The 25,681-nt window shown below is 40.0% G+C and overlaps 3 protein-coding genes across 4 annotated transcripts; 2 read left to right on the top strand and 1 right to left on the bottom strand.

Moving 5' to 3' along the window:
• Positions 1–1,352: 1,352 nt before the first annotated feature.
• Positions 1,353–11,872, bottom strand: atg9b (autophagy related 9B). 2 transcript variants are annotated; one of them, XM_083990835.1, is made up of 14 exons: positions 11,113–11,872; positions 10,922–10,965; positions 10,575–10,639; positions 8,701–8,871; positions 6,936–7,077; positions 6,059–6,807; positions 5,701–5,854; positions 5,284–5,463; positions 4,917–5,162; positions 4,408–4,646; positions 4,171–4,264; positions 3,784–3,868; positions 3,368–3,543; positions 1,353–3,216 (listed from the first exon to the last, which is right to left on the bottom strand). In XM_083990835.1, exons 1-13 carry the CDS (start codon positions 11,219–11,221, stop codon positions 3,386–3,388), a joined length of 2,436 nt encoding a protein of 811 aa, XP_083846961.1. In that variant the 5' UTR covers positions 11,222–11,872; the 3' UTR covers positions 1,353–3,216; positions 3,368–3,385. The 2 variants fall into 2 exon arrangements, with proteins under 2 accessions (XP_083846961.1, XP_083846960.1); XM_083990834.1 differs by lacking the exon at positions 10,922–10,965 and having other exon boundaries at positions 10,575–10,648; positions 11,078–11,872.
• A 653-nt stretch (positions 11,873–12,525) lies between these two features.
• On the top strand, positions 12,526–18,092 carry abcb8 (ATP-binding cassette, sub-family B (MDR/TAP), member 8). The gene is made up of 16 exons (XM_083990779.1): positions 12,526–12,713; positions 13,662–13,992; positions 14,068–14,223; positions 14,810–14,904; positions 15,037–15,142; positions 15,238–15,399; positions 15,668–15,753; positions 15,847–15,944; positions 16,062–16,167; positions 16,284–16,317; positions 16,394–16,530; positions 16,642–16,736; positions 16,821–16,954; positions 17,090–17,237; positions 17,323–17,573; positions 17,793–18,092. The coding sequence occupies exons 1-16, from the start codon at positions 12,610–12,612 to the stop codon at positions 17,874–17,876; spliced, it is 2,127 nt and encodes a 708-aa protein (XP_083846905.1). The 5' UTR covers positions 12,526–12,609; the 3' UTR covers positions 17,877–18,092.
• A 938-nt stretch (positions 18,093–19,030) lies between these two features.
• On the top strand, positions 19,031–24,155 carry cdk5 (cyclin dependent kinase 5). The gene is made up of 12 exons (XM_083991893.1): positions 19,031–19,209; positions 19,541–19,629; positions 19,732–19,799; positions 19,903–19,963; positions 20,040–20,096; positions 20,237–20,332; positions 20,582–20,656; positions 22,132–22,228; positions 22,797–22,868; positions 23,039–23,097; positions 23,178–23,258; positions 23,442–24,155. The coding sequence occupies exons 1-12, from the start codon at positions 19,173–19,175 to the stop codon at positions 23,526–23,528; spliced, it is 879 nt and encodes a 292-aa protein (XP_083848019.1). The 5' UTR covers positions 19,031–19,172; the 3' UTR covers positions 23,529–24,155.
• Positions 24,156–25,681: the final 1,526 nt, after the last annotated feature.

Below are 25,681 nucleotides of genomic sequence, written 5' to 3'. Positions count from 1 at the left end.
CTCTCTACTCACTCACAGGGAACAACACGTCTTGTAAAGCTGTGCCGAAGACAAGTTCTTTTGGCATGTTTCATTTTTCAGCTAGTGTTTCTTCATTTACAGAACAAAAAGACAACAACAAACAAACAAACAAACCAATGTACCAGAAAATCAAAACATGTCTGAAAACGTATTTAACATTTCAGGATGAAAACTTAGCACCTTGTTCCAGTCACTGTGATTAGACTGGTGTATAAGAGACCATAGTATGATGAGAAGGTTGGCCATGGTGACACTGCCAATTACAAGGCATGCTCTTGCTCTCAAGGTCAGTTTGCAGCTCATCTTACAAGCCACATCCACAAATTCACAACATACATGATGTTATACACAATGACTTGCCAAACAAACAATCAAAAAACAAAGAAACAAAAAAAAACACTGTACATAGTATGTGCTGCTAAATCCGTGAAAGCAAATCTGACGGTTTACATGAAATGGCTTCTAATAAGAGTGAATACTAATCCTTAACACTAAGGCACTGCTGAAAATAAAATAACAGTGAGATGTAAAATGTGGAGACTGCCAGAAGTCAAGTCAACTCTGTGCACATAGCTGAGCTCCAGTGTCTCGGTAACATCGACTCACTGCATTTGTAAGAAGAACCATAAATAAACAGTGACCACAATATACCCATGTAAGCATATTTAAGTGTGTGTGTGTGTGTGCGTGCGCGCGCGTGTGTGTGTGTGTCAGAAACACACAACATCCCCTACAGGGCAAACTCTTTACTAACCAGAGGTAAGAATGACCTTATGTGATTGGCCACAGTGTTTCCAGATGGTCCACTGTGGCCAATGACATCACAATATGTGCTGATGCTATGCTTATATACAAAACATAAGAAGAGGTCATTTAGGATGGAGACTGACTCTGTCCCTTTTGAGACCTGCCCTTTCTAAAGTGTAACTGATGCAAGTACTGTATATTTATCATATATATATATATATATATATATGTGTATATACATATATATATATATATATATATATATATATATATATATATATATATATATATATATATATATATATATATATATATATATATATATATATGTGTATATACATATATACATACACACACATACATATATATACACACACTCACAAACATTTTCAATTTTCTCAGTGCAAAGTTCTGTTTGTGTTAGCATAATTACGCAGGTGTCAAAATGCATTCCTTCAACAGACACACAAACAAACACTCACAAGGAAAGTGGAATAGTTTCTTAACACGAGAGACTGCGAAGACGTATCTGTACCCTCTACAGTCTTGCATCAGTGGAGGATGAGATCTACATCACTGAGATCTTTGCAGGATGCAACAAAAAACGGATAGAGTGATATTTTTTACACACTACAGCAACAAGCAGATTTAGTCCCAGTTTATTTTAAGTTTAAATCACATTCAACATCAGGCAGCTGGGTATGCTCTTTTTGCATTAATGAAATCTTTTTATCACAACTTTTGAAACTACTGTTAGTGACGGGGGACGCATGCCATTTCTTTTAGTAATAAGATTAGAAGCTTTTGTGAAAGTAAATTATTTGACAAAACAATCTAAATATTTTTGCTCAAATAAATAATATTTATATCAATTAAATATCTGGGGAAAAACAAGTAATAAATACTCTTAAAGCTAACAAATGATGCTGACTGTGGAAAGGCTTTTTTTTTTTTTTTTTTAATATTATTATTCCTCATGCTCTTACTTTGAAAGTGGAAAGCCTGAGAAAATATGAAGCCTGAGAGGAACTGTCCTGTCCTAATATCTAAAAACCTAAAGCTCCAGAAGCAACAGCACACGCTCTGATACCAGCCCTTATGATGAACTTCCATTTATACTTTAGCTTTTTGGGAAAAGGACACAAATAAAATGTTCATGTGCACAACAAAGATTTGTAAAAGCAATATCACCCTGTTTTGATGTTTTAAAAAAAAACATTCCCCCCCAATGTTTCTGAGATATCTGACTCAAAACATCTGCAGGATGAGAAATAGGAACAGAAAATGAACTGGGTTCAATTTACACCTGCCATTAAAACCTAAATGCAGTTAAAAGATTTATTTTTATGCTGTGAAAAAGAAAACATATGTAAATATATTTACACATGAGTAAATACACAGCAGAGGTACTGATCGGAGTATTAGTTTTTCTTCACCACCATTGAGGTTATATGGAAAACTAGGATTTAAACACATATGTTTGTACTGGTGTTAAGGCATAATGCTGACTTTGCGTCCAGCCTCAAGAGAATTAAAAAGACATCTTCTACCTGCATTGAGATTTTGATGTCAATAGTACTTGGTGCCCAGATTTCACTCCTGTTTTTAAGGAAACGCAACATCTTGATAGATCAGCTGTAGAAATATTAATACTGAAGAAGATCTGCATTTAGGATCACTAAACACAGACAGCAGCATCAAAGCATGTGTAAGACCTAGTTTAAAGACATGTTTTAACAAACCCAGTGGGCTTTTTGCTAGGTACACATGGTGTTGAGTTGTACGGCTACTGTACAGTCAGCTCTTTATCTTTATCAATACTTGGTATCTTTTTAAAGGATTAGATCTGGTAGTAAAAATGTGGACTTGTAAAGTATAGGTGAAATGAAAAAGTGTATTTACAACTTACCAGGGTTTAACAGCACAACTTGAAATACTGTAATCATTTTTTCCCCCAGATGACCAAAAATTGTTCAGGCAGCTAAGATTCAGCTTGCAGTCTCTGTAGCAAGGACCAAAACACCACTCTGTGTGAAATCTTCCACTGGATTCACACTGTAAAAACTTGTGATGCACAAAACAGATGAATTGTGCACACAGGCTTAGGAGAAATTCTGGCGAGCCTTTTGCATTTCACAATAAAACTGCCCACATCCATCATTACACGTTAACTAATGGATACACTATATAGTCTCTCAGTCGCGTATACTTTGCAGTCGTCTGTACATGTTATTACAAGATCTTGATGAAACGGACGGAAGACATATGGTTTCCCTGATGCCATAGTCTGCCTGATGTGACAGGATGAGGCGTGGAGGTGCAGGGACAGTGGTTATTCAGTGAGCCCCACCCACTAATGAATGAAGGATGTTTTTAAGGTCCATGCTAAATTCTCCATGAAGATCATCTAAGGCCACAATGTTCATCGAAGAAAGTAAAATGTAAACACTATAAAGGAAAAAGAGAAGAGAAATTATGATGGCAAATTATCCTTTGTAGGATAATGATGGCCATTGGTGTTAGGTTCAACAAACTAGTAGCGTGTCACGAAATACAAAAACATAAAACATAGGCCATGGACAATAAATCGTGTATGTACCTTATGACATAAGGCACTTCAAAGACTACTCCTGGTGCCCTGCTTAGGAGTAGATCCACTATTGATCTCCTGATCTTCCTCGTCCTCCTCCTCCTCCTCCTCCTGCCAGCCACCGAGGTGGACAACGGTGGGCATAGACATGCTGGAACCAAGACCACCACTATGTGGCTGGAAGCCTGAGGAGAGCATTGGAATATGCGTTATATTTCATACTTTTCCATGCGTTTATTTTTTTTTAGATCTTTATTCAAATATATTTCTATTTGCATATATACTAAAAGAAATTAGTCATTGTCATTGTAAGTAATATACTCAAACCCAATATTCAAATTATTTCTTACTGTGGATTTAAATGTTCAACTCCCCTAAAAACAACTTTTTGATACATAAAAGTGAACAATTGATATTTTATTTACCAGTGTTTGCGTGCAGCTCTCTCATTGGCACTGCACTCTGCCACTGCCCTGAACTTCTCTGTGGGTGGGAGGTCTGCTGGTGGAGCTGGAGGCACAGGTAATTGTCAATGTACATGACGATGGAGCCCTAGACTGACACACTGCACAAGGATTACTCAAAGTGGAACTCTACCCATACTTAATAATTTTACATCAAATATTCGTTGCTGCAGCAATAAAAGTATATTTTTTTCTACAGGAAAGTGATTCATTATTTGACATTTTGTGGAGTATAATTTAAAAACTCTGGGCACATAACAAGAAAAGGAAGTTGGACATTATTTAATGATAATAATATTATTATTATTATAATTTCTAAAGGTTACAGTTTATGGTATAGGAAATCACCTCATGCATGTAGATGGCATGGAGGCTCATCTCTGCAGAGGCGAACTCTGACTGCAGTGCATTGCTCCGGATGTGTGAGTCACTGATAGACATACTGGAAAAAAGACAAAAAAAAAACACAAGTTAATCAAAGCCGACGATGCTCAAGTCTTTGCATTTATTTATCGGTTGCGACATACGCTAATGCGGCGGCAGCTGTGTAAATAATGCAGGAGAAAATACAGGGGCTGATGATACCTGTCAATGACGGTGCGATCACTGCGGTACATGGTGCTCTCGGGGTGGATGGAGGACGGCAGGAGGCCCTGTGAGCGGCCGCGGCTGGTGTGAGCAAGCTGGGAGGTGGACAAGGAGGCCAGGACGCTGGCAGCAGCAGAGGCAGCCGTGCTCGGTGGGATGAAGTGATGGTCTCGACCTTGTAGTCCAGATGCAGTTAGAATGGGATGGGCCAGGACACTGGCCAACAGGTTGTCATGCTGGAAACCGCAACAGCAACATGCAACACAATACAAAGTTAATAAAATTATAGAAAAAAAATACAAGATCACTTTTTGTGGGGTAAAATCTCTAGTTGTTACTTAAACGGCTGATGCAGCAAAAACATTTTGTACAAGTATTTAAATTCATAGTGGTAATGGACAATTAACATTCATAGTGCTGGTAACAAATCTGTTACCTAACATGATTTATATATTCAGCTCATGTGTGGTACATGTGTTATCTTCTTGATCGTCATGGTTTCTTACCCCGGTGGCAGACTCATTGGACTGCAGTGAGGTGCAGAGCGGAGCTTCAGAAAGCAGCAGCTGGGTGGAGGGGCCGCCCTGCGCATCATGATGCACCTTCTCCTTGAGATGGCTGATAAACACGGAGCTCTCCTGCGGCGGCTGCCAGCGTGGGTTCTTAATGGTGAAATGCATGAGGGACAACTCTGTCTTTCCGTTCTCAGCCTGCTGGTATATAGAGGCCTCCGTCTGGCCCTCCGACATCCACTGCGGAAATACCCAAAAATGCATACACACACGTTTAACTGAGGCGCCGACTTATTATAGATCAGCCTGTCTTTATTTTCACAAATTATAGGAATCAGCTGACTCGAAGGAAAAGCCTTACCGTCGGGTTTCCATGGCGTCTGATGTCCATCTGTGCAAAGGAACAGATGTCTCCAACTCCAACCACCTCCACAGTAAAGTTCCTAAAAAAGTCAATGATCTCTAGAGACTTGTTCCTCAGAAGGAAGATGAGAATGAAGGGTGTGACAATAGGACTGAGCAGCTCCTCCAAAATAAACACCTGATGTGGACACAGAAGGGTTAAATTAGGGTTAAAAATATTCAAATTCCAGACAGAGTCATGTGTTAATCAATATTCCCAAGAATTTATGAAAAAAAACATGTGATTTCACAGTCTGGCAAGACAGGGCCTGACAAAGTCTTCATACTGCCCAGATGCAGCTTGAACAACTTCATCAATCCCAACCAAAATATATTATTAATATCAGTGTGATGAAGGTGTTTCTCCCATCCTCACCGCTTTGTACTGGAACAGCTGGGCTACCTCGTCACGGGTCTCACTCTTGTTAGCACTGCCCTTCCAGTGGTCTGGCATGTAGTGGATGTGTGCCAGCATGCACTGAAGCAGCTGTTCTGGACACCACACCATATGCTCATCTGGGATGAAGGACCTGGTGGTGGACATGTACAAGATGTGAACATTTTTCACCAGTAAGCTGCAGTTTACATTAGGCCACAATACACAGGCGTGTATTATATTCTATGTCAGTTTATCGTAATATCAATAGCAAAGGAGACAATAAGAATAACTGACAACCGCTGTGAGTTTTACATCTACAGGGAGTGATGAAAAGGCTTTGGCTCTGAAAACTCACCTGGTTATAGTAATAACCACCCCCAGCACGGTGATGGCAGTCAGAATGTGCTGCACCGTCAGGACGTCCTCATCGTAGACCGTCAGCGCAATGAGAACAGCCAATACTGAGCCTGAGAAGAAAGCTATGTTCTTTGCCAGCACAGTCAGCATTGGTGATGTGAAGGAGTTCATGTATTTGGAAGTGGGCTTGTAGCCACGACCTAAACGGCCATGCAGCTCGTGGTCCAGCTCGTTGAAGTGACGCAGGTATAGGCGACCGTACATGGACCAGCGGCGCGCGCCCAGGCTTCCAGGTTCTCTGCGGATCACCTCTGTGTAGCTGAAGAACGCGTACAGCACCTGCCACACCAGGATGAAGGGGCATAGCAGCAAGTTGGCCAAACCCATTAGCAGGATGACTCTGCTGAGCTGCTGGGCCAGCTCCAGCCGATTCCCAGTCCGCTTGTATTTGGGGTGCAGGTTCCACTTATTCTGAAACAGAGAGCCAGGACCCCAGAAGAGGATGAGCTCAAAGTTGTACTTGAGGCCCTGGGTGAGGAATACCACATTACCCAGCAGGGGGAGCTGCAGCTGCACTGGCAGCAGTGATTTGTTTATCATGGCCACCATGTAGTTCTTGAATCGCAGGATGCGGTGATAGATGTCAAGTTCTGTCAGCTCCTTCTTGTGTATGCACATTTGCTGCTCTCTCTGCAGGCTGATGAGCCGGTCCTGGACTTCCTGCCATGTGAAGTTGCATAGTTCATCCTGGGGAAAGGAGACAGTGCACAAAGTAAACTGAAACGCACACCAACACAGCGCTACAAGGCATAATCACAACTAGTTGGACTTGGATGACTTTTATGTCTGTACACGTCTCCAGGTGCACCACTTACCATTCTGATCTTCAGTGCTTTGATGTAGAACTGCCTGATCTCCCAGTAGCTCAGGACATTGCAAAAGACTTTAATAAGTCGATAGATCCAGAAGATGGCTGCCATGATGAGGAGAAATATAATCCAGCTGTCGTCTTGAATCCTGTATGAAAACAAAGGTGGCAGAAGCACAACATATTAAGCTTATTATAAAAAAGGGGGGGGGGTGAAGACATAGGCCTATTTGAAAACTGAGGAATCTAGATATGAAGCAGCCAAAATATGACCCCACACACACACTCTTGCTAAGACTCTGTATTTAGTCAATTGAAAATATGATCCACACATGAGAAACTGTTTGTCCCAGAGTATGTTGCAATCTATGAAAGTGTCACTGAGCCACTGTTTACAGGTTTTTTAGTGAGGTAGCCCTCTTACTCCACTCTATAATTAAGGAAGCTTATGAGTATCCCATGTCAAAACACAGAACATGCTGAGCATCAGTAATTTGCACCTACAAACACACATTAGCCAGTAACTGAGCAATGTTTTGATGCTCTTTAAAGTATTTCATATATCATTTTATATCAAGGTCATTTTCAGACATAAACAAAACATTATATGCTCTCAGGTATTGAGTATCTGGTTTGAAAATGGAAATCTGAGATGGACTGCAAGGAGGACATAGATGTTCCAAACTGCTGGACTGGCTGTTCCCAAATTAGAATTCCAAGTGTTTGTACGTCATTGACTTTGATATTTGACTTTTGACCAATAGTCAGGATGAGGAAGACATTGGTGATAAGGGACCCGTGTGTAGCTCAAGAAAACAAGCAGAGGCAAGGTTGCTACTTAGGGTGAAAAAAACATATATGACAACATAGGGCTTAAGGGGGAGGTCATGTGGTTGTCAGCTTACTGGCCCAGCCAAGTTGTCAGTATTTCAGCTGGAGTGAGGCTATCAATTACACAGCCCTGTTCCCTAAAGCCAGTGTGAACACATGTCGCAATTTGAAGCTACCAATCTCAGGCTGAAATGAAAAACAAAACTGAGAGAGAAAGCCATTTTGGACAAACTAACATGACCTGTTCTTGAAATGAAACAGACTTAAAAAAACAACAACATTTGAATCTGATCAAAAATACAGACACTAATACCTTGTTATATTTTGTACCGTTTTAAATCGGTGGAAAAAATTTAATGGTGGCTGCGGTGGTGCCGTAATTACCACTGATATCAAGAAAAAATACCCCACATAAAATATTTGATGTATCTAAAAGAATAAAATCACTTATAAGATAATTTCTTCTGGAATCACTGCTAAGAGTGCTGACAGTTAATAAAAGAGTGAATAGTCTTTATTTAACATTCAAATACAAGAGCCTTTTCATAATTTTCCTGGGTAAATTAAGAAAGCCACAAAGCACATCTAAATAGGCTACTGCTCCACATTCCCCTCAGTGAATGTGACTGTATTTTGCCATCTGAAGCCCAAGACACAATACAATAAGAAATTAAGTCTGAAAGTCTGATAACGACTGTATTAACCCAGACACTTTAAATCCCTCTAAAGGCCTGTCTCTATAAGGGTTCTAATAATATCCAAGAGCGTCTGCTTGAGAACAAAGTATCTAATCAACTGGCTGAAATGCAAGGTCAAGCAAATCAGGCATCACCTTATATGATTATAGCTTTTTCAATTAATTCACCTTGGACTTTCCACTAATCTTCCCCAACAAGAACATAAACCTTCACACGCTACAGCTCAGCAGAAGACAACATTACCTCTGAGTGCACTGCTGGCTAGGCAGGATGGCATCTGGAAGGGTGACTTTGTTTCTGTCCAAGGGATTCTGTCCAGGCCCGGTATGGTTGACTGCCCGATTGGCAAACAGTACATCATACTCCACACAGTTGACAAGGAACGTTGTGAATGTGACAACAAATAAAAATTGACTGTTAGGAGATGAAAGAAGAAAACCAGAGATTAGGCTTCATACTTCATGACAGTAAAACACATGATACATCAAATCACCAACAATGGGCCTCATTCACCAATACGTTAAGTCGTTTTTAAGTTGTTCTTAAGAAATTTCTTAAGAAAACTCATTAATGTGTTTTTAGACCACAGAAATGTTTGCAACTGTTACTAAATAAATGAATCCCATGTCCTCGTAAATTTAGAGCACATGCAAGGTGAGCCTAATTAACATAGGGTTAGCAATAGGTGAACACACCATCAATCCCAGTAAAAGGTTGTAAAACTGCACGGCTGTGTGCGCACAGAAACCACAGAAATTGAGCAGAGAAGATGAGTTGAGAATCGAAGTTAAAGTGCCCAAACGAAAATCTAAAGAGGGAGCACCTGACTCCAAATGTAAAAAGAACTTCAGTAGTGCTGAGGTGGAGGTACGGCTGCAGGAAGTGAACAAAAAACAAGCTGTTATATTTGGTAGCATCAGCAGTGGATGCAAAAAAAGATATATGGGATGCTGTCAGTTGTCACTGAATGCTGTATCTGGAGAAGAGCTCACCACTGACAAAGTCAAGTCAAATCTGAGGTTAAAAAATTATTTCCAAACAAAGAAAAGAGATGCAGAGCACTGGAGGGGGACAGTCTTGTCCAGACTTATCTGAGCTGGGCATCGGGGCCAATATGGGAGAGACGGCACTCTCAGGTGTGCCATCCTAAATAGCGTGATCAATCACCTAATTGTTATTGGATGGGGTGGTTCCCAATAAACTTACAGTAAAATAATACAACTGCAGAACAGAAGAAAATGCAAAAACAACTTATTTTGCTCAAGTGCCGGCTGAGCTCTCAAATGTATGCTCGAGTGTGCGTAGATCTTCTTGAAAACTTTGTAAGTGGGTTTTAAGAAGACATTTCGGTTCGTGAATGAGGCCAAATGACAAGAGGTACAAAAACTGGAAGTAGCTATTGAGATAAGTGACAATATTGCATTCCTAACTACCAACAAACAGACAGTACTCTCCACATATACTGACAAGTGATTAATTCATAATAGTGCAGTTACAGCTCAATTGCAGTTAATTCTGTTGACAAGCTGTGGTTTGTTTTGAACTGTCATAATGAAGACTGATTTTTTTTTTTTTTTTTTTGCACAGCTAATGGTTCAATTGAGTGCAAATTAATTGACCTACTGTGGCAAGCTTCAGAGATACATCAGTCTGGGGCTCAATAATAGCAATGGTCTATTGGCATGATATTTGTGGCAGCAGGGCCATAAAATAAACAGCACGTTTAATACTGAAATACTGGCCCAAAATGAAGCGATTAAGGCCGGCAGAATATTTTGTGCCATGAGAAAGTCACTAAAACAGAAAAACAACGGTTTCATGTGAGTTTCTGTACAGGTGCTGCTGGAATTATCCAGTTGAGCTTGTTCATCCTGATGCCTGAGGCACTCTCCACTGACAAGTTCACAACAACATGAAAATTTACTACTGATATAAATTATGCCAATGTTTCACTGAAAACAAGCATCCTGTTGGAACTGAATAACTAAACTCATGTAATGTAACCAACGTTAACGTACTGTTTGCAAATGTAACTAACTTTGACATAATGTTTGCAATCACATGCATGTTTCTTTATCTCAGTGTGTTTCCCTCAGGTGTCTGAACTCTGTACTTACACAAGTTCAAAGAACTCTGACAACATCATACAGGCAAAGCCATTCTTCTGATGGAAGTGATAGATGTGGACAAGCTGGTTAAGAAAAATCTGAAATAACAAAAACTGAGTAACAGCAAACAGGATATTACACTCAAGCAGTTATATTGAGAAAGCAAAGGTAATCAAGACATACCAGTCTGTAGTAATATGATAAGCATAAACAGGAGTCAAGAAGTAGAAATTATGAAATTCAGCACTTTGTAAATATGACTCCTGACCGGCATCATGATACTATTGTGAGTCAGCATGACATGATGCTGGTGCATGGGCAATGACAAGTAAAACTGCATGTACTTTAAAGGATATCCTTGTGAAGAAATTATCCAGGTTCTTGATATGGTGCCATGAATCTGGAACAGAAATTAAAACATTAAACTCTAATCAACCATGACACAGCTGAGTCATAATCTTTCAGACCACAAACGTGTGCATCAGGTATGAGACTTTCACAATGCAGTCAACCAATTATGTTACTTTTGTCGTAGTGCTTTGATCACCTTTCAGGCCTTCGGGCACATGCACCAGTAAATCCTCCTCCCCGGGTGGCGAGTCCTCCTCAAAGTCCTCAATTCTCTGATATTCCTGGTAAGCTTCGAGGTTGGCCATTGTGCTTCACATTATTAGCATCACTCCCAACTGACGAGCTACTTTTGTAGTAAACAACACTGTCTGAAACGAGTCTCGCAGTCTCGCAACTTCAGCTACATAACTAAAAACAAGCTACCAGGCAGCTCAATCACGTCAAGAAAGGGTACCGTTAGCTCCAGCTAGCATTAGCTTGCTAACTTGCTAGTCTGACGGACGGCGCTTGTGTAACGTTACACTACGGCGATAACATGTCCAATGCCAGGCAGCAGTTTAAAATGTAGCAGACAAGCACTCGTTAGTTAACTAGCGGCTGTAAAAACCCGCACATGAAAGCTAACGACCTGAGCCAGCTGTGTGATGGCTGGCTAGCCTGTGAATGATTCAGCCACTCGTGTAGTCAGGGTGACAACGGTTTGTTTTGTCCCCGACTTGCTCCGTTCATCTGCTGCTCTTGATCTTCTTTTCGTCGTTTTTGTTCTGAGTCCAGTCCAGTCTCGGCCAGATCTCGTTTAACGCACACGGCTACGTTTTTAATGTCGACACGGTGGTCTCTCCGGTCTGCCCCAAGGTCCGTGAGTCGCTGTCCAAAAATACACTATCCTCTGTGTGTGCGTGTGTCCACTGTTTTTGTCTTTCACAAACAAATGTCAACAAAACGTCATTGACGTCACTTCGGGTTTAGCGCTGCGTTCATGGAGCATCGGTAGAAAAGGCAGAACAAGAAAAACACCCGATGGTAGGCTACATGGTTGTAAACATAGACATATGGTTATAAATTAGCGTGCTAGCACATTTTAAACATGGCAGTGTAAATATTGCACTCACATCAGATACAAAATATTAAATTTGCTGCTTTTTTGCTGTACGTATTTGTGGCGGTTCATATAATGGGCTGAGTTTGAGTGGTCAGAGAATATTTTTCTGTATTTTGCCGTTTACTGACATGTCCAAAGTATTTTTCAGCAAATTTGAGATATAACTTGTGTGAGAAAATCTCGGTATATCCAATTTAGATTTACAAGTCGTATGTTGTTATGGTTTTCCCACTGGGCAGCCCGTATTTCCAATTACACGATACACGTGAAAGCGGCACAAAATCGTCATTTCCGGTCAATGGTTGTAGTTTTGTCGATATTTTCCGAAGAAACTCAGATTTTGTCGCATTTCTGTTTGACAGTGTTATACAGGCTGCTTAGAGTTATTCAACAATTTGCCCCATGTGAAATAAAGTTGCACCCCGTTCTCTCAAATCAGTACTAACAGTAAACATTAGATCCTGTATAGGTGCAGAAATGCATTCTGGGTCACTTTCAACATGGCAGCCTACGTGTTGTCTCTGGATTACTGTAACGCTTAACGATTATTGTGACCTATTGAGCTTGGTGTCATTGAAATAAGCATAAAACATGTTTCATATTCTTTGCAGTAAAGCAAGCATCGCTGCTTCAGCGCGCTCAGTGTCGCTGTACACGCGGTGCAATAAAACAGCAGACATATGGAAACTGTCACGGTAGGGTAATGTAACCTGTTGCTACTTTAGCAAATGACAGCTGGTCTGTTTTCAATATATGCGTTAATTAATCCATGCTGACAGGCTTGGCCTACTTTTAATTACTAGACAGTGCACCGTGTCACAGTAGTCTTAGTACCCAGGTATAAATAAGTAGGTACCAATATACCTGTGTGTTTGAGTTGGATTAGAGATGAAATTGTAAGAAAATCAATCGATTAGTCGGTCAAAGGGTAGTCAGCAGCTGTTTGAACTTGAACTGAACTGTAAATAAACAGACATATTCAGACAGTGGAGCTGATTAATGGTTCAAGAAGTCACTGTCAACCTCTGGCCTGCTCCAGCTCACATGTGCTACTGTTACTGTTGTCCCACTGCCATAATTACTTAAAATTTAGGAAGCAGCCTCACCTGTAGTGCTCTTATGCGCATACTGGTATATAGTGTAAAAGTTTATTTGTGGCTGTAATTGTTTCTCTTCCTAATATAGTGTCACATCTTCACTAGATTATACTAACCATTTGTTTTTTAAATGTGCAGCTCAGGATGTATCTTAAAACGTATCATTAGTTTCCCCTGCTACCATGGTCATGTTTTCATCTGGTTTGTTTGTCAGCAAAAATGTACTGAACTGATTTGCGAGATAAGGCTTTAGGCTGAACTATAATTATCAGATTTTGTCAACTCCAAAATGTAGACCTTTATATCCATGTCAATTTGGACCCTTACTTCTGAGAGCTACATCAATATAAGATAACGATTAATTAATATCAGTTAATTCAGATGATTATAAACAGGTTCACCGGATAATGGTAATTGCCCAGATTCACATCAGACTAAATACTGATTGTTCTTCAAAGCATTGCTTTTGTTAAACTGGCTGTGCAAAGTGGCCATGATTTAGATTACTCAATGTCTGATTGTATTAATACTCTTTGTTGTATCCAGATGGTATATGTCTCCAGGATCTAAGGGATACAGCTCCACACAACAGCCAGGAAATGCTGTCAGCCGAATTTGGAGCCTCAGTCAGAGGGCTGTCCGCCAGTCTGCCACGCGAACATCCAAACCGCCAGGAGTAGCTCTTAAATTCATCCTGGGACCAGCGGTGCTCACTGTCTCTGCTCGGCTGTGGTGCCATGTAGCTTACTGCGAGGCGGATGTGAATAATAACACCCCGGTGGAAGTTGTAGCCAAAAACCCAGTGCCCGAGTTCAAATGGGACATCCTGTGGGAGTTTGTCAAACCTCAGGTCTTTGCTCTCATTGGGGCTGTTGTGGTAAGTTAATTTAAAAATGATTATGCAATACATGTTAATAATACGAATCAACTAAACGGGTCATTTTCCTTTCAGCTTGCTTTTGGCGCAGCTATTTTGAACATTCAAATCCCCTTGCTGCTTGGGGATCTGGTGAATATTGTTGCTAGTTTCCTCAGAGAACACACTGGGAATTATGTCCATGAGATAAGAGGTCCTGCCATGAAACTGCTTGGACTCTATGGCATCCAAGTAAGTAGTTACACAACTTAGTATGCCAGTACTTCGACTATGTCTATGAGTCAGTGATGAACTACGGACAAACTGATTAATCCAGGTGTGTCTGACGATTGTGACTACTCAGACACACCTGGATTAATCAGTTTGTCCAGTAATGTAAGACAGGAAATAAAAGAGCAGCCTTAAGTTCAGGAAGTAGTGGAGCTGTGCATAGAGCCCATGGCAACGTATTGTAGTGGACGATAACTGGACACGTACTACTCTGTAAATTAATTGAGAAGAATTGGAGAGGGATAATGCAATAAAAGCAACACCTGGACAATATTTACAAAGCTTTTTATATTGTAACCCAATTGCTGCAATTTGTGTGTTGATGTATTGGATTACACTTTATTACAAAGTGTTCCTTACATTAATATATTTTCTTTCACTAACTTTGTCTAGTCGTGCAGCTTGCAGATTTTTCCTTTTTATTTAAAATTCTTGATACATGCTCTGTTCCACTTGCTTTCATTAGGGGGGAAAAAATTATAAATGTCACAGCAATTTTCTGGAAAATGATCTGTTCCACTGGTCATTAATCACTTCCTTTGTGCAGGGCCTACTGACGTCTGGCTACCTTATCCTGCTGTCAAAGGTGGGCGAGAGAGTGGCAGCAGACATGAGAAAGACCCTTTTTGCATCCTTACTGAGGTACACATGACTTTACAAAGCCAGTGATCAGACACATGTGGTAATCACACCAGTTACCTACTCTTTAACTTATGGATCTTACTTTAATAATAATAATTTAATAATTGTTTTTCTTTCTTTTTCTTGTCTCAGACAAGATGTGGCGTTCTATGATGCCAATAAAACAGGACAGCTGGTGAATCGTTTGACTGCTGACATTCAGGAGTTCAAGTCATCCTTTAAGTTGGTCATTTCTCAGGTATAAAATGTAAATTTACATAAAATATCCATGTACTCAACATGCTAATTTTAACCTTCTAATTTCTAATTTGTGCTCTTTTCGCATTCTTGCAGGGTCTGCGGAGTATTACCCAGACAGTTGGATGTTTTGTCTCTCTTTACGTCATCTCCCCTAAACTCACAGGTCTGACAGTCGTGGTCCTTCCATGTCTAGTGGGAGCTGGCGCTCTCATTGGCTCATTCCTCCGTAAACTGTCCCGTCTGGCTCAGGAACAGGTAAGATCAAATAAAGTATTATATTAAGACTGCACAGTGCCTTGACAAGTGGCTGCCATATCATAAAGGCCATAATTCAGAAAGCTTCAGATATAAACCAGCAGAAGAACAGACCTTGTCATGAATGTGACTGATGCACCGTGCCCTCTCCTCTTTTAACACAGCACCGCTCTGTTCTCACTACGGCCCACAAATGTTTAGGTGCCAAGTTTCTTGACTCCTGACACCTCGATGTCTGACTGTGTCTTTACATTATGTTAAATTCAAGGTGGCAAAAGCAACGGGAGTGGCAGATGAGGCGCTTGGCAATGTGCGAACAGTGAAAGCTTTTGCCATGGAAGAGCGGGAGCTTCAGTAAGTGAGAGTATTTTTCTGATAAATTCACAGCCATAGTATGTTCAGGGCAGTATTCTGTATCACAGAATTTCACGATCTCTTTCTTTCCAGGTTATATTCATGTGAGGTTGACAAATCTTGTGAAATGAATGAAAATCTTGGTGCTGGAATCGCAGTTTTTCAAGGAATGTCAAACATTGCCCTGAACTGTGAGAGCACATTACCTACTTTTAATAGAAAGCAGTTTTCAGATTTCAGTTTCATATTGTATTTCAGAATTTATATAACTAATGATACTGTTTTGGAAATGTGTGCCATTGATGCAGGCATTGTTCTGGGAACTATTTTTGCTGGAGGGACTTTAATTTCGAGCAATGAAATGTCCCCGGGAGAACTCATGTCTTTCCTGGTTGCTTCCCAGACTGTTCAGAGGTAAAAGACACAACTTGCTCCACAATGACTGCTCTATATTACCATTTACTATTAAATGCATCAGTTTAAACAAAGCTGATGTCGGTATATAACTCATGTATTGTCTTAATGCTCAGGTCATTGGCCAGTATCTCTATCCTTTTTGGACAGGTGAGTAAAAATTCTACATGTGTAGTGTGACGCACGTTTTAAATGTTGGATTATATCACATGCACCTGTTCTACAGGTGGTGAGAGGATTAAGCTCTGGGGCTCGGATTTTTGAATACCTTGCTTTGGAGCCAACCATCCCACTCTCAGGGGGAGGACGCATCCCGTACCATTCTCTGACAGGAAGAGTGGACTTCATGAACATTTCATTCAGGTTGGAATCTCATCTTCATTTGAAATTAAAGTAGATTTTCAACAATTGTAACGTCTACTGGTCACAAACATCCTGTGAGACTATCTATCCATCTTGTTTTCATGTATTCAGTTATCCGACAAGACCTGGCCATCAGATTTTGAACAAATTCAGCTTGACTCTGCCTCCGAGTAAAACTGTTGCTATTGTTGGAGAATCTGGGGGAGGTAATTTCTTAGATATTAATTCTTATTTTAATTGTGTGACAAGTAAACACAAGTGATGGTGATGATTCATCCAATGCATTTCAGGAAAGTCCACAGTGGCGTCCCTGCTAGAGCGTTTCTATGACCCGACCGGCGGTGTAATCATGCTGGATGGACTTGACATCCGAACACTTGACCTGTCCTGGCTCAGGGGACAAGTTATTGGATTTATCAATCAGGTGAAAATTACTTATCATTAGCGTGTCCCCATTTTCTAAAGAGGGATGTGAATAATAAGTCAGTTCAATAGAAATATTAATTGTTCACATTTGTGGCTGTCCTCTTCTAACCACATCTCTCAACACTCTGCCCAGGAGCCGGTTTTATTTGGATCATCTATCTTGGAGAACATCCGCTTTGGGAAGCCTGAGGCCACAGATGCTGAGGTCATTAACGCAGCCAAGCAAGCCAATGCTCACCGCTTCATTACAGGTTTCCCAGACGGCTATAACACTGTGGTTGGTAAGTGCTCTCACTCACTCGTTTACTACTGTTCAGACATCGCGGGGCATTGGACATACTAAACTCCGGGTTTTTCAAAACCTAGGTGAGCGAGGTGTGACACTATCAGGTGGCCAGAAACAACGCATCGCCATCGCCCGCGCCTTGATCAAGAACCCCAGCATCCTGGTTCTGGACGAGGCCACCAGCGCCCTGGATGCAGAATCAGAGCGAGTGGTGCAGGAGGCTCTGGACAGGGCCACAAGGGGTCGCACTGTGCTCATCATTGCCCACCGGCTGAGCACCATTCAAGGGGCTGACCTCATCTGTGTCATGAGTAATGGCCGCATCGTTGAGGTGAGGTGGCAGAGTACTCAGAGAAATAGAGGGTGTTGTTATCTCCTTTTAAATGTCTTGGCTAATTTATTAGACAACCTTGCAAGTTCAAAAACGCACTGAGGAGAATTGACTTCATTTACTTGTCAGCAATTAATATGGATATATTGGATGCTTCTCAATGTACTGTGTAATGTAAGTTTTAATTATATCTAACAGCTTCTTCTCCTTTCTTTTAAGGCTGGGACTCACTTGGAACTGCTGAGCAAAGGAGGACTTTATTCTGATCTGATCCGCAGGCAAAGAGCTGAAGGACAGAAATGATTACAATAAAACAACGTTTAGATCCACAATAAAAAATAGTTTATTTTTAAATGAATACAGGTCTCTTGTATCAATATGATGAATGATAGAGAATGTATTTCAAATTTACTGGCTCCGTGTCTACTTCCATGACAAACTCTGAAAGTTCTGTATGTAAATGCACTGTATAAGTGGACCAACTGGATCAGGTTGTGAGGATTAATAAACTGCTGTACAGTCTTTAAATAAAATAAGAACTTATGTTGTTATTCTGTATAGAAAGATAAATTGTGAAAAGGTAAAAATAAATGAAAATTTGTTTTGATGAGAGTTTACTGTATTTCTTTCCTATTTTGGATCAGAACGAACAATTTCCATGTTTTACAGGTATGAAAAGACAAACCACTGAACCATAATGAAGAGTGTAGGCTTTGTTGGCAGGATTCAGTTTCTACAACCTTCTGTTTTTGTTACCTATTAAAAAGCTTCTGTTATAAACTCCCTTATACAGATGTTAGCTATTAAACTGTCCTTACAGGTGACAGGAACCTATGGTTTTATAGTCTATAAAATACATCTTTTAAATTACTGCAATCCATTGGACTGGACACTACAAAATTCATACAGCCATTTTTCAATCCTTAGAGGCTGAATACTTGGATGTAGTACAACTTTAATGTCCCCTTTTTTATGTTGTATTATTATTTTATCCATTCTTTGGAGGTCTGTACTCACTATGTGCTGACGGTGCTGTCTTGCACACTGGGGAATATTAGCCACCACTTGTTGACAGTTGATTGGAAATTGCAAATTTGGCCTTATGAGAAATATACTTAAATCACCAAAATATAGCCCGACAGCAGTAGAAACTACTTGCAGTTTGAGAGCAGATTATGAATGATCAATTTAGCAGCAAGTGTCCACATCCTTTACAGCTGTGTTTGACTACAGTCTGGATCAAGCTGCAGACTCTGTTCTTAGTTTACCTTTTGTAAACAGTCATTTTGCTTTGTGACCACAGCCCCTCACATCTACAGTATACCATGACTTCTTGCTACAGGTATGATGATGTTGCTGCATCCAGCCTTGCAGTCTGTATTTTTGGGGGAGTTTCAATGGCGCTGCAGTTCAGCTTGTGGCCTCTAGATGGACGACAACAACAAGTCGAGCTGCTGCAGCTGCAGACCGAGCAGGAGTAGCAAGTGCAGATAGCTTCAAGCTAACGCTAGCTACCCCACAACATCATTTACCCCAGCCCGGGGCGTCAGACAGTCGTCGGTTTGGTAGCTGGTTCAGGGCTGGCTTCACTGGTCAAACATGCAGAAATATGAAAAGCTAGAAAAAATCGGAGAGGGTAAGTCTCATACGGTATTTTTCTTAAAGTTAACTTAAGCTAGCTGGGGTTGCTAATATAGCATCAATGTAGTTGCAGGGCTAGCTAACGTTAGCTAGATTGAAAAGCTTTGCGCTAGCGTTAATTAAATCCCTGGTTAACCATATACGGCGCGGAGGCTTTAACTTACACCGGTATGTTAGTGACAAGAGCCGTGTGAAGGTGTCTGCCCCACGGCTTTTACGATAGCAACGCTAGCTGGATGGTCGAGCTAGCTAATGTCAGGGCTGTTTGGTTTTGCCATTCATCAACACGCTGGCTGTGATTTAACTCCACTTTGTCTGCTCTGTAGGAACCTACGGGACAGTGTTTAAGGCCAAAAACAGAGAAACCCACGAAATAGTGGCTTTGAAGAGGGTGAGGTTGGACGACGACGACGAGGTGTGTTATAATACTAACATCATTTCCATATCAGCTGCATACATGATGGACTAGCAAGCTGTTGGTGGGCTGGTGCTGATCTGTGGCTGTGACATGTTACAGGGGGTTCCCAGCTCTGCTCTGAGAGAAATCTGTCTTCTGAAGGAGCTAAAGCATAAAAACATTGTCAGGTCAGTGGTCTGCTTTAAAATGAATGCATCTTGTTGTTACTCAAGTCTGCATGTGACCTATATGTCAAGTAGCATCAACTTAAAGCTGCTTTGTCTCCCTCAGGCTACATGATGTTTTGCACAGTGACAAGAAGTTAACCCTGGTTTTTGAATATTGTGATCAGGTGAGACAGAGTCATCTGAAAATTAAAGCACGTCATGTCTCTTCTGAGACTAATGCATGTGTCTAATCAATTGCAGGATTTGAAGAAGTATTTCGACAGCTGCAATGGGGATCTAGACCCTGAAACTGTGAAGGTGAGAAATCATCCTGGAGGGTTTAACCAAGGACAGTATGCCTTCATATGTATTCTGTCTAGGCAGATGTGTGTGTTACATTTACTTTGAATTAATAAGTCATGTGTGGTTTTTGTATTTTTCCTGTTTTTCCTCTGCAGTCGTTCATGTACCAGCTGTTGAAAGGCCTCGCTTTCTGTCACAGTCGAAATGTTCTTCACAGAGATCTGAAGCCGCAGAATCTCCTCATCAACAGAGTGAGTGTTTAGGTGTATGGACTTTGACTTGAAGCCTGGTTAAAATTTGTCAATATGTGAGCAAATCATTTGGTTCAGTCAGAAGGCTATTTCCATAATGTATACATAGAGCAAAGTGGTGATTTTGTCTGGATGACTTCCAGTGAGAAACCCAGCTAGTTATTCATATTTTGTGTGAAATACACTGAGTTTGAAGTGTGTGTTGATATTATATGGAAAGACTTGGTAACTTGTGTCTCTGCCACACAGAACGGGGAGCTGAAGCTGGCTGACTTTGGGTTGGCTCGAGCCTTTGGCATTCCCGTGAGGTGTTACTCAGCAGAGGTAGGTTGTACATCATTAACACAGCAGGTGCTAATAACTGACTGCATTCAGCTTAAGTCTACAGCGTGTGATTAATGCTCCGTATGTTTAAGTTGTAAGTGCATGTAGCTGAGATGAAATAAAACTGGCCCATATCAAATGCTAAAAAAGTTTTAAAGCCAAACAGTATAACATCAATAAAGAGAAACTTTCAGGCATTTTTAGGGTTTAATGACATGACATAAAAATCCATATGTTAGTATTAAAAGTGGTATTAGAGTAGCAGAATTGTTCCAGCAAACTGTAACACTGTCAAAAATGTGGGGTCTCTTTCACAATGTTGTTGTTTTATTAGTGTGCACTGTGCACAGTTTGTGCCTCAGTTTAATTCTCAATTGTGGAGCCATTAACTTAATGATAGAATAGAGTGAGATGCACAGCAGCAGCATGTTGTTTAAGAGGGGGTTGTATTTTCTTTTATTTATTTTTTTTGTCGGTGTTGAAGCTATCAGACCAATGACAGGCGAGTCTCAGATAGGTTTAGTGGTTGTGGTTGACTGACCTTAGGGCCCGGCGAGCTGATCTCATCGGGGGAGCAGTTGACCCGAAGTGACACTGCTGATCTGAAAATATATTAAACTGAGAACCTAGAGGGGAACAGTGTTTGAAGCTTTGAGAATTTGAAGGAAGGTCATTTTCAGAGGTCATTTTATTTTGGAGAATCGATAATCCTGAGACTGTGTTTTCAGTGAGAGAAAAAAAGACAACTCTCCACACCAGGGATGTAGTTTGTGCATTAAAAAAACATGTACAGAGTTTTCTCTTATGTTGAAAGTCTACTCCTCAAACGATTCACCAAGTTGAATTAAAACTCACACAGTCAGTAAAAGCAGAGTTTTGGGAGCCAGACGCTTTATAACAAATGCTACCCTTAGAAGTTACTTCGAAGCTCAAAACACATCTATTCTTCTTCATCTATTCTTCCCCTTTTCTCAGTAATAAGTTGTAAAAAATGTTAGTAGTGGTTCTGCAGCAGGTGGTCACAACAAAACAACAACAAATGTACTGGGATGAACTTGCCAGCCTGAAACATAAGCAGTTCCAACTGCCCACACACTCTCTTGGGGACAATACCTTTTTATTTTCTGTTTTATTTTATACTTTTTTTTTTCTTCTCTGTTCTGTCAGCGAACCTCACCAGACACATTTTCATAAAACCTGTGAAATATAACTGTAAGATACTTGACACCTGACAAAGCAGCAGCTTACTCAAATGTCGAGAACACAGACACAGATGTAAGTTCACTATTTCGTATCGGCAACAGTGCTGTTCAATCCTTTTTTTATTTTTTGTAATAAAACAGTGTCAGTATAAAATGATACCCACCTCAGAGAGCAGTCATTACCTTGACTGCTTGTATTAACATAAGCTTGTCTGAGATCATTTGACTAATTGGTCTAATTATTATACTTTGTGCTTTGTGATCTGTGCGTAGGTGGTGACTTTGTGGTACCGGCCTCCAGATGTGCTGTTTGGTGCTAAACTTTATTCTACCTCAATTGACATGTGGTCGGCTGGATGCATATTTGCAGGTTTGTTGGGGATTATTGAAAACTTACATTGATTTATTCTTTTCTTCTCTAGCGTTGTTCTCTTGCCTGTGGAACTATGTATTGGGTTAAAACTAATAATTAAAAATACATAATTCATAAAGGACACCGGATTCCGTACATATTGCATTGCAAAGAGGTTTCGGTGTGCAAATGCCTAAACGACAGGACAGGCTATCAAACTTTCTGCAGGTGTCTGAGAAAGCAGAGAAGAGAATAGGTCTAATACTGAAGAGGTTTGATACTTCTGCAGTCAATAATTGTTCCGCTTTGAAATTTGCTACAGTTCTTAAAATACAGGTGAAAAACTGTTTTATTAAATGGAAAGAAGAGACATTTAATTTCAGTAAAAAATGTACAGTTAGTACGAAGTGACGGCCCAAGACCGCTGTGGAAATTAATCATTTTTAAATTTGGCTGTTTTTCTTTTCCCTGTGTCATGATTCAATTTCATAGGTTTTTTGTATCAGTTTTTGTATTACCATGTTTAGTATGTTATAAATTGTTTGTTTTATAAACATAACCATTTTCTATTTATCGTTCTATTTAGAGCTGGCTAATGCCGGAAGGCCTTTATTTCCTGGGAACGATGTGGACGACCAGTTGAAAAGAATCTTCAGATATCTTTTTTCACAATATTTGTAGGGTTCAGCTCCTGCTTATACTGTTTGGTATGAGGGAGCACAGAGGTTTGCTCAGTCACACAGAACTATTGATTCACTATGAGATCAGTGATTTATGAACCAGTTGGATACTGCTCTTAGTTGGTGTTTCTTTAACCACTTGGTACATTGTTGGGAACGCCAACCGAGGAACAGTGGCAAACGATGACCAAACTCCCAGATTACAAGGTAAATTATTAAAGTTACTGATTTTGTGTTCGCTCAGTAGTGTGTTTGACTGAAATAACTGCCTCTTCTTCTTCTTGTAGCCATATCCCATGTATCCAGCCACCACCTCACTGGTGAACGTGGTCCCCAAACTAAGTAGCACAGGACGGGATCTACTCCAGGTACCTCCTCTTCCAACCTTGCCCATCAATTAATAAGAAACCTGACTTGTTTTCAGAGACTAATGTTTGTGCAAGTAGCAGATAAAAATTCCCTACCACTTGCTGCCAATATACAGTTTTGCTTTTGAGAAATTTGATTCTGCTGCTCACTTACTAAAACCTGTTTCCTTTGATCTCACCCAGAACCTGTTGAAATGTAATCCTGTCCAGAGGATCTCTGCAGAGGAGGCCTTGCAGCACCCTTACTTTGCTGATTTCTGCCCACCCTAAATGCTAAATTGCCTCTCAGTGAACCTCAGCCGCCAGAATCAATCACCCGTCACTCTGTTGGTTTCATTAGGTCCCAACAAGGCAAATCCCTCACCGGTTTTCAAACACTCCCCTGCAATTTATTCTGTTGTGCCTCTGTGTGGAACAAAGTCCTAGTGGCTCTACAAGGTTTAAGGTTCTTGTAAGTTGCAAGCCAGTTTATTTTGGTACACATACACCTCCCAGTTGTTTAGCACTAATGCCACTTGGGTGCACTTTGTGTTGCATTAAATACATTTTTATATATGTGGAGATAGTTCAAAAATCCTCTCTTAATCCAAGAGAATTAAATTGGTATGTTTATTTCTGACTTTTAAACAAAGGCCCTTTGAATCTGTGGTGATCTGAAACTCAAATTTCCACAGTTACCCAAACAGCCCTTCTAATATGATGCTTTCTGTTCCTATTGTACTGTTTTGCAAAGCAGTTTTGCCAATGTGCCTCCATTAACATGAAATACAACATTGGTGGAGACTGTAGCCTGAATGATAATGAATTTTCAAGGCCAATAAATAAATATCAGATAATATATCAGCCAGTATTTTTTTTAAATGCCACAAATAAACATTTTTGATGAGAATTGTTGAAATTTGGTCCAATCCAAAACATATCTCTGCATTAGAGGACTGAAGGTTGTAATTAGCTATTGGCAGCAATGAACACTGGCACTGTTAAGTCTGTTTAAGTTAATACACTTTGATGTAATGGCTGTAGTGGAGACCACAGATTCCTGGGGCAGCTAATGCTGAAAAGTCATTATTTAAACATACTGTAAGTTATATTAAATAGAACTGCCAGTTTTAGAATCACAAGTGACTGATTCTTTTTCTTTTTTCTTTCTTTTTCTTTTTTACTATTATTGTAAACGCTTAAGTCAGTGTTACACCCCCCCCACCCCCACCCCCACCACCATCCCCACCACCATTTTTTAGGCTATGTGTCATTTGTACGACACTGTATTTTACAGTTGTGTTTAACTTGCATATTATTTCCTTGGACGTTTCCAGGTCAGAACTGTATCATTTGGGACAAATGACAGGGAAAATAACTGGGAATAACTTTGAAAGAACTGCTCCAGTTAAACCAGAGTAAATAATCATCCATTATTTATTACTGGAAACTTCCAACATCTTTTAAAACCAACTTTCAAAATCACACAGGCTGTTAATCAAAATGCACTACCTGAACATTGTATTTTCCTTACAGTTATGACCAAATGCATTCCTCTTTCCTGGAAACAACATGGGAAATCACATGTGTTACAATGATTTAAGCTTAATGTTTTTTTCAGTTTTTTTGTTTTGTTTTAACTTTAGACCAGAACAGACTGCACTCTTCTCTCTACTCTGTCCCACGATTACAATATTGTATAAGAGCATGGGAAGCTAATTTACAATTTTTTTTTCTTTTTCTTTCTCTCAGGCTTATTTCCCATTTTGTATGTCTTTTGTGCACTTTGGGAGACAGAGCAGTTTTATTTAAAATAATTTAGTTATCAACACAATCAAATATATTGAACACTGACAGCCAGGATTATAGCCGGTTATCAATGAATGGGCCAATATATATAGTATATATAAAAAAAATACATGTACATAAAAATACATGTACGTTAATGACTAGTGGACCATTTGTGACACATTGCTATTTTTTGACATCATCATTATAATGTCTTTCTGAAATGCTTTTGTAATAGTTACATTAGAGATGAAAAACAGTGCAGGTGATTTGCATTTTCACATAATGATTGTTTTGCACCATTAGCTGTTTCCATTTTTGGTTACACATTATATTAACATGGTTAACAGCTTGCAGTGTTGTTTTACTTCAAATTATTGCAGTGCTACTTATCCCATCAAAGCCTACATAATGAGTTATTGGAAGTAGCTTTCTTAATAGGGTAAGAACTTATTTTCATTTTGCTGATGTAAGATGAGATAATGGATGCATGTATTTATTAATGATGGAATGTCTGCTTTTTTTTTTTGCATTTGGTAAAATGTAGCACCAACTTTTTTTTGGTACAGAAACTCAGATCTGTAGTAATTAGCAGCCTCTTTTTAGGATTTAAAATGTTGAAGGTTGTATGTGGATTAAGTTATAATGGATAAAAA

The sequence above is a fragment of the Trachurus trachurus genome (assembly GCF_905171665.1).
Source record: "Trachurus trachurus genome assembly, chromosome: 17".
Taxonomy (NCBI): domain Eukaryota; kingdom Metazoa; phylum Chordata; class Actinopteri; order Carangiformes; family Carangidae; genus Trachurus; species Trachurus trachurus.
The sequence above is the reverse complement of the archived record's forward strand: the minus strand, read 5'-3'. Positions and strand labels throughout refer to the sequence as shown.

Bases quoted from the DNA above. Each gene is read 5' to 3' on its own strand.
- atg9b (XM_083990835.1), bottom strand. From the start codon at position 11,221: ATGGCCAACCTCGAAGCTTACCAGGAATATCAGAGAATTGAGGACTTT. The intron at 10,640-10,921 runs ATATCCTTTAAA...CAGCTTGTCCAC, and splicing joins TGGATAATTTCTTCACAAGG to ATCTATCACTTCCATCAGAA. The intron at 5,163-5,283 runs GTAAGGCTTTTC...GTATTTCCGCAG, and splicing joins GACGCCATGGAAACCCGACG to TGGATGTCGGAGGGCCAGAC.
- abcb8 (XM_083990779.1), top strand. From the start codon at position 12,610: ATGTTTCATATTCTTTGCAGTAAAGCAAGCATCGCTGCTTCAGCGCGC. The intron at 15,400-15,667 runs GTAAGATCAAAT...GTTAAATTCAAG, and splicing joins CCCGTCTGGCTCAGGAACAG to GTGGCAAAAGCAACGGGAGT. The intron at 15,754-15,846 runs GTAAGTGAGAGT...CTTTCTTTCCAG, and splicing joins ATGGAAGAGCGGGAGCTTCA to GTTATATTCATGTGAGGTTG.
- cdk5 (XM_083991893.1), top strand. From the start codon at position 19,173: ATGCAGAAATATGAAAAGCTAGAAAAAATCGGAGAGG. The intron at 19,800-19,902 runs GTCAGTGGTCTG...TGTCTCCCTCAG, and splicing joins AAGCATAAAAACATTGTCAG to GCTACATGATGTTTTGCACA. The intron at 20,657-22,131 runs GTAGGTTGTACA...ATCTGTGCGTAG, and splicing joins TGAGGTGTTACTCAGCAGAG to GTGGTGACTTTGTGGTACCG.